The sequence below is a fragment of the Mytilus galloprovincialis genome, chromosome 6 (genome assembly GCF_965363235.1).
Source record: "Mytilus galloprovincialis chromosome 6, xbMytGall1.hap1.1, whole genome shotgun sequence".
Taxonomy (NCBI): domain Eukaryota; kingdom Metazoa; phylum Mollusca; class Bivalvia; order Mytilida; family Mytilidae; genus Mytilus; species Mytilus galloprovincialis.
In genome coordinates, this window is record NC_134843.1 from 82,766,762 (window position 1) to 82,779,494 (window position 12,733).

The following is a 12,733-nucleotide window of genomic DNA, read 5'->3' on the forward strand; positions in this document are numbered from 1 at the left end:
CCCATCAGAACAATCAATGCTCAAAATAAGGAATAACATCAAGATATGACAAACAAGAACCTTAGACAAAGTTGTTCATTTGGAACAGACACGTTTGGTGGAGTTATACTACTTGACCTCTAGCATTCTTTTGGCATTATATTGTTGAACGGTATATCTGTCAATGACGTTGACTCTATACCTCCCTTTATCTAATTTAAAATAAGCGGTTTTTGACCATTTCCCCAGAAAAGCTATATGTGTAAAGCAAAAATTAAGTGATATCGTTTTGATCAGTACAAAGACTCAATAAGATGTGGAATGAGTGCCACTGTCCATCCCAGTCACAGTTTGTAAAAGAAAAACCAATATAGGTCAGAGTATGGACTTCAACATGGAGTCTTTGCTGACATCAAACAGTAAGCTATAAAGGGCCCCAAAAATTACTAGTGGAAAACCATTCAAACAGGAAAGCACGAAAAGCGAAAAAAACACATATGAAACACATAAAAAACCGACAACAACTGAACATCGGGTTCCTGATTTAAGACAGGTGTAAATATAAATGTAGCGGGTACAAACGTTCTTTTTTACAAGAAACACTAGTGTAACATCACAACATAGAAAGCCACACAAAAAACTGAAATACTTAGGCTTATCTCAATCATCAAAAGACATACACACAAGTGAACATAGATTGAACGAAACAATTTGATCTATGACACAATGTAAATACAAAATCAATATAATAAGGGAAGGAATAAATAAGGCAACAGCAGTATCTAGATGAAAAAAAAAATACAGAAAGAAAACATTTCCATTTTCAAAATTAATAACCTTAAATAACTAACCTTGCCGCCCAATAGAAAATTGTAAAAGAAAAAAAATATTGTTGTAAGGTGGAGAACGTAAGTATTTTATACAAAATAAATAATTTTGTTGTTCATAGAATGAAAAACAGAAGTAAAAATTTATAGTCATACTAAGATTTTCGTCTAAGTTTCACTAACTTGAAACTTAGTACACATGTTCCCCATGATATGATCTTTCTAATTTTAATGCCAAATTATAGTTTTGACCCCAATTTCTTGGTTTACTGAACATAGAAAATGATAGTGCGAAGTTCAGGTTAAAGTTTTTGGTCAAGGTAGTTTTTGATGAAGTTAAAGTTACATCAACTTGAAACTATGATATGATCTTTCTAATTTTAATTCAAAATTAAAGTTTTGACCCCAATTTCACGGTCCACTGAACATAGAAAATGATAGTGCGAGTGGCGCATCCGAGTTCTATGGACACGTTCTTCTTAAAAGTATAAATTACGAATATGAGTGATGTCATGCATTCTTAATTTTCGATTAAAACTTGAAAATTAGGCTTGCATTTATTTCCTATCAAGGTTTCGTTGATAGAAAGTTATAATGCGTACAAGGAAGATTTGTATCAGGATTTTAAGTGATTTAATTAAACTCGTTTCTTCAAAATTACGGAACCCTGTTGGTGGTTGTGGAAAATTTGTTTCACAGTTGACCATGAATTTGCTCCATTTCTCGGTATCGCAAAACCGTCTCCTTTCCTCGATTAGAACATTATGACGGGCACAATACGGCGATGGAACTGGCTACTATGCCGTAACATTGAAGTTCATTTAAGTTGTTGGTTGGAATAAGTTTGTATAATCTTTTTTGTGTAACATCTGGTTACATGTGTTTGTCTGTTCGTTGTGTTTATATTTGGTTATGGTGTTGTCAGATTTTACTGGACGTAAGATGTTCGAATTGTCTCCTTTGTATCTTCTTTCTTTCTATAAACCCTATGCTACTACTATCTCAAAATGAACTGAAAACATGTTTTCAATAATCCAACAAAAATATTACTAGTGCCTTAAAGAAATCACTCAACAAGATATACTTGAAGACACTTAAGACAAAAAACAATGATAACAAAACAGTCAATTACATTGTATTAAAAACCACAAAAAAAGAGACGCAAAAAACAAGCCCACACACAAGATACCCACACGATATATTACAAAAATAAACAAACACACACAAAAAAAAAAAACAAACAAAAAAACACTTGTATCACAGAAACGTGTGTATAAAGTATATGTTAATTTGTTCATGTGGGAATGCTATTTTTTGTTGGTTTTTTGGGACTGGCCTATTACAGAACATTTCTTTCTAGCAGAAAGTTCTTGCAGCTGTTAATCTTTATGTTTAAAACTCAGCCAATGGTTCTCAGTGCTTATTATTGTAAACAACCTCTAATTAGGTAATGTTTTACCAATTATGTTACAGGTTGTGTATAACTCATGACAGTGAAATAATTATTTAATAAAATCGAAATTAGCTTGGACTTTATTAGACACGAAGGACTTAAATCTTGAAGGTATTGCGTAGTTATTAACTTTGGACGGACATGTTATCAACATCTATATTTTTACTAAAATGAAACAACTAGAATAAACAAGACATGATTCAGTGTGATCTTATGAAGTTCTGTTATAAGTGTATGGTACCATAAGTGTACAACTTTATAAGTAATGTTCGTTGAATATCTTAATCAGAAGTACCAGAAAAGTTAACCAATGCGTGACCTCAAACGTTTAAATACTTATTTCAACTTATGTCATTATATGGTTCAAATGTATATACAGTTGTTCTTCGACAATACTGTTAAAGATTTAAATCTATAATTAAAATATACATATCCACAAAAAATAGAATGATAGTATCAAAGCAAGACGAATCATACAGATATTTTAAATATATGACATTTGTATAGAAGTCGTGATTAAATATGGAAGACTCTAAATAACTGGTACCTATTGCGAACTACATTTTGTAATATGCTATATATTTTTTTAGGATGGTTATTTCTATTTCATTTAGGTATGTATAATGTAGTTTATGATTTTTCTGTTTATTTTGAGTAATCGAAGTTAGGGGAAGACCATATGATTTTTGGGTGAGGGCAAGGATATGGACAAGACACGAGCGGGAGGATATCATGGCCCGTTCAGAACTAACACGATATAGTCTTACCTAGAAGGTATATCTTATCTAGAAAATAGATAAGCCGTCATAACAACAGGTTAAAATGCACATTTCGCCCCGAGAAAGTCTTATGCCCCAAGAACCCCTTTTCGCTACTAAAAGAAGCATGTCATCAATTTTATGACATGACGACCTTTAATAGTTTACTTTTGGTTGGAGTCACTTTGCATTTTACTCTACATCTCTGTTCGTCCATAGCACAGTTATCATTGTAATTAAATAAAAAAAAATCCTTTTGCGGGTTTGTACAGATTTGGTAAATATGTCTATTATATTATAAAGTAGAGTTTAGATAATGTTAAGGTGCTGTCTCATTGATTTAGTTAAGCTTTATAGAAAAGGAAAAGAAAGAAAAATAATCTTACGCCGAATAAGTAAGCAATCAAAAAAGTCAAAAATCTTTGGCATTCATAAACATTTCAAGAAAGTCAGGCTGTAATTTATATGACGTGACAAAAGGATAAGTATCATAGGGAAGATCATATTTAACATTTATATAAAACAATTGACATTGACAACTAACTGAATATTTTACTGACTTGAGTTATAATATACATATAAGTCGTTGTTGTATCTTACATATTCCCCATTTCCATTCTCAATTTTGATATTAAATTGCTCAGGAAATATCCCCTCTGATGGTCGTGGTAGTCAGTTAACAGAAGTAAATTATTATTTCAGGTAATACAGGTGTAAAGGCAGCCTCTTCAACTGCTCAGCAAGATGTCGATTACGTGTAAGTCACATGTACAAATACAGAATGAGAAAACCATATAAAGTTAAATTCCGGGGATGACAATTTTCTATTCCTTAGAATACTCTTGGGAATTCAGATATATATCAATAGATATGAAATATTTTATTCTCTATAAATAAAAGAGGGCCGAAAGATACCAAAGGGACAGTCAAACTCATAAATCTAAAACAAACTGACAACGCCATGGCTAAAAATGAAAAAGACAAACAAAAAAAGCACACATGACACAACATAGAAAACTAAAGAATAAACAACACGAACCCACCAAAAAAACTACGGGTGATCTCAGGTGCTTCGGAAGGGTAAGCAGATCCTGCTCCACATGTGGCACCCGTCGTGTTGCTTATGTGATAACAAATCCGGTAAATAGTCTTAATTCGGTAGGTCATATTCATAAAAGGGAAGGGGATTGTAGTTACGACGTAAGGAACATATCCGATATTATTTGTGAAACGGTTATTCCATAACGGTCAACCAACACGTGATGACGTCCGTAAAATTTACGAAGGGATGATTCTTTTGGTTTAATAGCTTCCTTGTGAGCAGCAACCCTCTATCAAGAAAATCATGATAGGAAATGCAAGCACGGGAATATCGTATCAATTGGGAGATATATACCCCGTATGCAGGTGCTGCTGGAATGTTGCTACTTAGAAATGGAAAGTTCACAATTAGAAAGCTGAAATCATCTCTTTTGTCGTAAAGATTTGTTTTCAACCGACCCTCATTGTCAATTTCTAGATGTAAGTCAAGATATGAGGCCGACTTAACTGTATCTGTGGTATCCTTTATCTATAGCTCGATTGGATAGATGCGTTCCACATAGTCACTAAATTTTGAATTATTTAATGAAAGAACATCATCTATATAGCGGAAAGTAGAGTTAAAGGATATTGCTAACTTCTTATCTTTCTTCCTAAGAAGTTCCTGCATGAAGTCAGCCTCATAATAATAAAGAAACAAGTCGGCAAGTAGAGGGGCACAAATTGTTCCCATTGGAATGCCGACAGTCTGTTGAAAAACACGGCCTCCGAACGTAACAAATATGTTGTCAATCAAGAAATCAAGCATCTTGATAATATCAGTTTCAGAGAATTTTTTGTTTGAATCAGAGTGGTCCTTTACAAAGTAGGATTTATCCCTCCCTAAGACAAGATACTTGTATCTACGTTGGCCATTCTTTTTTTATAAAGCAAAGCAATACCATATAAAATAATATAGTTTTGTTTTATATTTCTATTATTGTAATACACATTTTATACGAAATACAAAAATAACAGTGGTATAACTTTTTAAAGGCAACCTATCCGGCAGATGGCCGTTCCATTTTGTCCGTACAGTAAAATGTTAAGTAATGTCAACAAAATGTATGTAATACCCGACGGAACTGATTGACTGGATTTGGTTGTACCTGATAAATAAATGTACTTTCACAGACAAGGCAACGATATTATTTATTTTGTTTGTGTTAAGAGACTTGAAATGCCATTTAGTTAACGTTTGAAATAGGACAAAAAGACTGACTTAAGGATTTTCATATAATAGTGCTTATTGTTTTGCCGGATTTAAATATAGAATTTTAACAGAGATTGTCAGTAACTTAGTCTTCTTTTAAATTTCCGCACACAATTTGACCGAAACACATCTACCGACGTCATTGTCAAGTGATATTCTGTTTTTATTGGACAGGCATTTTGTTTTTATTTTTTTACCTATGATCTGAAATGTATCATTTTCTATAGGTTTAGTAGTGTAAGTTCTCTCTCAGAGTTTTTGAAAAATGTGTTAAATTAATTTTCTACTGGTGATGTCATCAGACATGAAAAACTTAAACAGCAAACATCCTTTGAATGACATACCCCAGTATGGTTTCATATTTTCCATGTGGAATGAGAACCGAGTTATTTGAAAAGTTGCAACGAACAACAGAAAGGGGATTAACGTTCATACTAGCCCTTTTCATAAAAAGGCGTCTGGGGACTTATTAACCTGGTGTATTAAGAAGCATAGAATAAATTAAAACAAAACACATGTATATCTTTTGTTTTTAGATTTGTATATGTGACAAAGATTGAACTATAAAGACTCGGAAAATACATTTAACTATCGCTAATTGCATCTGGCATAATGCCTTTAAGATACGTCATGATCATTTTCTGTTTAGTATCTGATAAATTAAAGGGTTATTGTATTCTGTAACATAAATACAGACAATTGACAATTTGTCAAACGAGGTTATACTAGATATACATACATGTCAAAAGAAGGAAGTACTATTGGCAAAACTTACCTTAATGAATTTAGATATTATCTTGATTATACAGTTTAGATTTAGTCTGTTAATTACCTTGCTCTATTTTGTTACATATGTTTTAAGCTCAATAAGAAATAATAATATTCTTATTCATTTCACTGTGAATTCTATGTTTCATGATTATTCTTTTTTCAGAATTTAGTTGGTATTGTTTTATAGTGATTAAGATTTTAACACAATGTTGACTGTTGTATCCATAATTTAGACAGTTTTACTTATCATGTCTGTTTGTTTTATTCACACATTGTTGCAAATATAATGGAATCTTATACGACTGTCATACTCAAGTGAAAGGTTTAGCTATAGCTATTAAACCAGGTCAGATCCACCATTTTCTACATCAGAAAATGCCTGTTGCAAATAAGGAATATGACAGTTGTTATCCATTCGTGTGATGTGTTTAAGCTTTTATTTTGCCTTTGATTAGGGACTTTTAGATTTGATTTTACTCGGTATTTTTGTTATTTTACATTTTTGTTATACATGCTACATGTATCAAGTATTTGTATAGTAAATCCTCGCATGTATCAGACAAATAAAAAATCTTTTTTTATAATATCAGTATCTTTTGTTGTACTGTACACATCTGAAGTATATCACGTAGTATATAGTTCTTAACTAAATAAATAAAACGTAACGAATAACAGATGCAAAATTGAAAATAGTACAAAATTTGGATTTAGGTCCAACTTGGATTCAGTTTGATTAATATTATGTTTCACAAACCATAAAGGTTTCATTTTTTATTTCGACGAGCATATATTCGAGCTTATATTTTGAGCTGAAATGCAATTGGTATTGGTTCACATCTAAATCATTTTTTTTAAAAGGACGTCTTTCTAAAGATGTTTCATTTCTTTATTACAATAATATTGAAAGTGTATTCAAAAGCACATTATTGTAACAAAACGAATATAGTAAATAGCTTACCCAAACGTTTTGTTCTATGTCAAAAGAGCGACATATCGTATGTTATTCGTGTTATATTCTGTAGATATTGAAATAAGTGGTAAGGTTTTAAGATTTAAATTATTTTTTCCTCTTATATCCCTACTATATCTTGTTTAATTTTTTGCTGATCAAATTTTACCAATACTCTATGAAAAGTTTAAAACTCCTTTCAAGAAACACTGAATAGAAGTTTATTCAGTAATGTGCATTTGGTGCTATTTTAGTTTCGATCTATGAGTTTGACTCTCCCTCTGGTATCTTTCGTCCTTTACATGACAACTTTTCTTTTTAGAGTGATTTAACCTTATTTATTCTTTTTACTGTTGTGTTAGATCGGCCATTACAATTGTCTATACAAGAAGTGGTAAGCATGTTTAGAAATAAGTGTTAAAAGACATTCACCTCTATGAATATTTTTCTGGATGGATTGTATTTTTCAGGGTTACAATTATCATTGCCTCCATAGCAGGTGGAATGGTTCTTATGGTGATTGTTATTTTGATTGTACGATGTGTTTGTTTGAAGTGTAAAAAGACTCCTGTCCGAAATATACGAGCACGTGGTCCGCCATCATGTACGTATTTTTAGAATCGCCGCAAAATGTATTCAGCTAATTTTATAAATCAAAATGATTGCATTCGTATTAATTCTATGCTTAAAAAGAAGGGCGAGAACTTATACTCATACTTAAACAATTGAGAGTGCAGGAACTGTAACGTCTTTCATATAAAACTAAATTCAAATGTAAAATTACAAAATGCAAAACAAAACAAAGCTACGATAAGCTTACCGGCATCGCATCATTTGTTTACAAGTAGTCCTATATGTACCAACTCGTGATAGCGTCCGTAAAGTTTTCGAAGTGATGATTTTAATTCTCCACTCGGAATTTTTGGTTAACTAGCAAATATTCAATAATATTGAAAGAGTATTGAAAGAGAAAAGAGAAAAGTTTTTTTGCATGCAATATCATTATGTTGTTTTAATATCCACATCTGATTCTTGCTTCCACTAGAGAGTGTTGTTTCACAATACCCATTCGGTTTTGGTTGCTAAAAAAATATGACGTGTACTTGCATGACCCAGCGATACCATGTAATGACTCTTTGTTATTTAGGCATCCAGTTAAATAACAACAGTACTGAACTCAATTCAAAACGGAAAGTCCCTACTCAAATGACAAATGAAAATCTCAAATACATAATCAAATTGTTACATTCCAAGCATGCATTTTTATGTAGAAAATGGTTGATTAAACCTGATTTTATAGCTAACTAAACCTCCCACGAGTATGAAAGTCGTTTGCAATTCTATAATCGTAACAAGAATGTGTGAACAAAAACAAATGAATGTAATAGGTAAACATGTAAAAAAAAAAGAATTAGGGATACATCAGTCAACATTGTGTTATAATCTTAATAGCTATAAAAACAAACAAATATGTAAGAAAAAAAGTCATATAGAAAAAGCACATCAGCAAAAACGAAAGACAAGGAAACAAAAATTTACCACAGTATAATATGATAATGACGGGATGTATAAGTACAGAGCAAATGGATATTACAAGGAAAATATAAATCGTAAAAGAAATAATTTACAAGAACAAAAAAAAAGAATTCTGTAATACGTAATTAAGATGATACACAACGTCAGTACCTAGAATTTTTCCTTTAAGACCATCGTATATTGTTTGTGAGGTCGATACTAAATATTTATTAACAAGATCTTGGTAATTTCCGATGAAAATATTACAAAACGGATAAGACTATCTTTAACATAACCATCGTGCATCAACTTTCTGCTTAGACACTGGGTACGTTTTACAAGTCTGAGTAGCAGCTGCAAGCTCCTGAATACTGAATGAGTTGGGAAATGTATAGCCCATATGCAGATGAAGTTGGTATACTGCTACTAAGTTGGCGGAGATTGATAATTTCAAAATTAAAATCGTCTCCTAGATGGCCGATTATGTATAATTCGAAGTATAAGTTTGAAAATGAGTCAGAGGAAGCCGTGACTGTTGTTTTGTTTATTAAAATACACCTTTACAAAATGTGGAAAGGAATTTCCTGTGAGATAAAATCATATGGTCTTTCGCATATGAAGGAAAATCTCGCGAATAATTTTGTATCTGTGTTAATTTTGCATGCATGTGGTTTTAAATTTGATAGATGCTTTTTGTGCTTGTTTGTTAAACATTTGTTTGTTAAATATTTGTTTGTTAAATATTTGTATGTTTTGGGATTGTGACACAGTGATGACTGTTGTACCCATATTTGACTGTTGGCCTATTATGTCTGTTTTGTTCACGCATTGTAAATATAATGGAATTTGACGCGACTGTCATACAAGTGAAAGGTTTAGCGCTATAAAACCAGGTTCAGTCCACCATTTTCTACATTTGAAAATGCCTGTTCCAAGTCAAGAATATGACAGTTGTTGTCCATTAGTTTGATGTGTTATCATTTGATTTTACCTTTAATTAGGGACTTTCCGTTTTGAATTTTCCTTGGAGATCAGTATATTTTAGTCTTATTCCACGCCAAAACATTTTGATATCAAAGATGATTACTACACTAAAAAAGAAACTTCAACAATGTTTTACGAAAAGAATAAACAAAAGAAGGCAAAAACTCCAATAAATCGTCTGGTAGAAAGCACCAGCTGTAAATAACAAGCCTTCGCATAGAACACACAGATCTATACATTTTAGTTAGTAAACTTACACTGCAAGTAAAGTGCTAATTTTCCCTTTTTGTTTCATGTCTTAACTTTTTTGTTTTGCACTAATTTGTTAATTTTTTAGTTCATTATTCTATTCCCATGTATAGAGTTAAATCATTATATTCAAAAAAGAGTCAAGAGTAACCGTTAATGATACAGCAATCAAGTAAAGATAAATACTCTCTTAGGATTTATGAGTTCTTATGGGTGTAGTCAAGTTGAACATATTAAATTAAGACGACGGTTTAAAAAGTGTGGTACATTTTTGTTTGAAAAGTAATGTTAATTATATTTTTATATAACAGATGAAGACTCCAGACGACCTTACCGACTTCCTGCTCCACCAGCGTATTCACCTCGAAACTATAATTATCCATCTCATCCCCCACCAGCCTACGAAACACATATATCGCTCCCCGGAGTAACGGAATAGTGAACATAACAGTAATTCACACATTGTTGTCGTTATTTACCGTTTACAAAGACATTACAATGTTGGTAAAGTCTACGTAGTACATTTGGTTGAAGCAACGTACTAGTAATTGTAAACTCTCTGCATATTTTGTTTTGTTGTTGTTAAAAAATAAAAATAAATCTTTAGACATCAATATACCAAGTCTATGTAAAGACGAATCTCATTGCAAAAAAAGACACTAGATACAGATCATTAACAGAAAAAGACAGTAACAAGATAGCTATAAAATACTTATCATTTGTTGATGGCGAAAACATCTTCTAACCGTGCTGCTGATGTAATGACCACGGACACTTGACTTGTTTGTATTGATTTTAAAAATAAATATAAAATCATAATAGCGATTCATTTAGGATCAAATAAAAAGAAAATATTTTTAAAAACATAATGTGTATCCTAAAATTTAGTTGCGTATGAAATATTTCAACGATTTTTTACTTCTTAATTATTTCAAAATTATATCTCCAGTAAAAAAATATTAACATTGTCATAACCATTATTGAACAGAGACAAAAGTTGCTTTATCTTTGGAATTGTTTTGCTAGTTAAAAAAAATATAAAATGATAACAAGGTGTTTCCTTTTCATATGTTTTCAACAGTGATTTAAAATGATGTCAGGATATGTAGTCAATCAGTTATAGTTATCCCATTCTGACACACCAAGTCCGAATGGGATAACTATTTTACATCCCAGCTGTTCTAGATTATATGAAAAACCATACCATCATAATATATTTTATATATTACCTTAAAATATATACCCTTAATGACCCCCGAACACGATGTTTCATTATGAAACGATGTCAATTCTCCCCACTGGCTAAACGGTCCAACACTATATCGCCACTTTCTGATAAATCGCCCCACTCTTGTTTACAAACTCGCCCCACTTATAAAAAGGTTTGAAATCCCATTGAATAAAGGTCTGCCAACTCGCCCCACTTATGAAAAATAGAAAATCCACGATGAATTTATTAGTGACGACAGAGAAAGTCTTGACTTAGAAGGTTCTAAGTGGGGCGAGTTTGTGAAAAAATGGTGCGATGAGGTGTGGGGCGATTTTCTAGTGTAGCGAGTTATCTAAAATTTCCCCTTTAAATATGTTAAATTAATGAGAGTTCTTATCCAGTCGTCCTGGTGTAGTGGTTTGATTTGTTGACTAATATGCTTATGGTCTTGAGTTCGAATCATTCCCGCCAAAATGTTACAGGACAAAGGAAAGTATGTAGAAATAGAAAACTCCAGCTGGGGTGATCTGGTAGGGGTGATCCGGCTCAGATCACCCCTGGTAGAACAAACGAACTGGGATGTAATTTAAAATAACACCTATTCAATGTAAATGAATATTTTGATCGATATCATCTTTTCGGAACACAAGAGAAATATTCCTTCAAGAGAGGTCCAAGTAAAGAAAATAAATGTACTGGTGACTATGAAATCATCTACTTTTTTTCTTTCGCATACAAGAACCCTTCCGTTTGAATTTTCATCATGTTGCAGAGTGAAAGCCGGGAGTGAAAGTAAGATGGCATGCATTCAGTAAAAAAAAAGCAAACCAGTATGGGCATTATCATGGTCGTTTCTGCATTTCAGATTGTTTTTTCCGTCAACTACTCCACTTGTGTTTCAAGCTCTCATCACGAATTCAAAGACGTAAAAGAGTAATAGCAAAAAATAACAAGAAAAAAAAACCCAAAACGATTTACATGTTATTATGGTTTGGCTACAACAAAATCAAACACTTCGATACCCATCTTAGACAAACATATTCCAAAATTTTTAGTCAATTTATGATGACATCTATAAAACTTGTAAATCCTCAATGGTCGTCTTGAGCACCTGAACAATTTGTGAACTCTCTCCTTACTAAATTAAGGACAATATCATATTTTTCAATTTGGGCGTATTGAACTCAGAAGTCTTTTTTTTAAAACTTTGACAAGACGTGTACTTTTATATGCAGAATTGATAAGCAAGTGATTTAATTAGAAATTTCTTAGAGGAAAGCAAACCAACCTATATTGTATGGTTTAATAATTTAGCATAGTAATTTTTCTTTATTTTAATAAGGGTTTGCTCTGAAAGTCAATTTTCTAAAGTCTGTGTCTCAAGAAATGTTCTATTATCGGCATGATTGAAAATCATTGTAGTTTGCCATCTCTAAGACTACATTATTTTGTTTATACTTTGATAACACAAAGTTTAAGTTAGGCATCCGACATATTCTTTTGTGGACACTTGTAAAACTATCGAAGTTATGACATATCATTAATAGGCTAATACACGTAAATAAATGAAAACTTTACACAAGTGTCAGGTGTTTAATGCAGATGGAGCATGGCTCAGATTGGATTATCTCCCGTATTCCAATCGCAATAAATTCGTTGCAAATCCATATTATTTATGCATATATAATATAAGGCTACTTTTTGCAAAACCTTTCGGGATTTGTGTTTTCAACGCTCTGCAACTT

At 32.0% G+C, this 12,733-nt stretch overlaps 1 protein-coding gene across 1 annotated transcript; it reads left to right on the forward strand.

Moving 5' to 3' along the window:
• Positions 1 to 2,720: 2,720 nt before the first annotated feature.
• On the forward strand, positions 2,721 to 10,392 carry LOC143080511 (uncharacterized). The gene is made up of 4 exons (XM_076256380.1): positions 2,721 to 2,873; positions 3,720 to 3,774; positions 7,501 to 7,634; positions 10,090 to 10,392. The coding sequence occupies exons 1-4, from the start codon at positions 2,831 to 2,833 to the stop codon at positions 10,215 to 10,217; spliced, it is 360 nt and encodes a 119-aa protein (XP_076112495.1). The 5' UTR covers positions 2,721 to 2,830; the 3' UTR covers positions 10,218 to 10,392.
• Positions 10,393 to 12,733: the final 2,341 nt, after the last annotated feature.

What these genes read in the sequence shown, in the direction of transcription:
- LOC143080511 (XM_076256380.1), top strand. Translation starts at nt 2,831, where the DNA reads ATGCTATATATTTTTTTAGGATGGTTATTTCTATTTCATTTAG. An exon ending in CAGCAAGATGTCGATTACGT is followed by an intron (nt 3,775 to 7,500) that starts GTAAGTCACATG and finishes TGTATTTTTCAG; the next exon opens with GGTTACAATTATCATTGCCT. An exon ending in AGCACGTGGTCCGCCATCAT is followed by an intron (nt 7,635 to 10,089) that starts GTACGTATTTTT and finishes TTTATATAACAG; the next exon opens with ATGAAGACTCCAGACGACCT.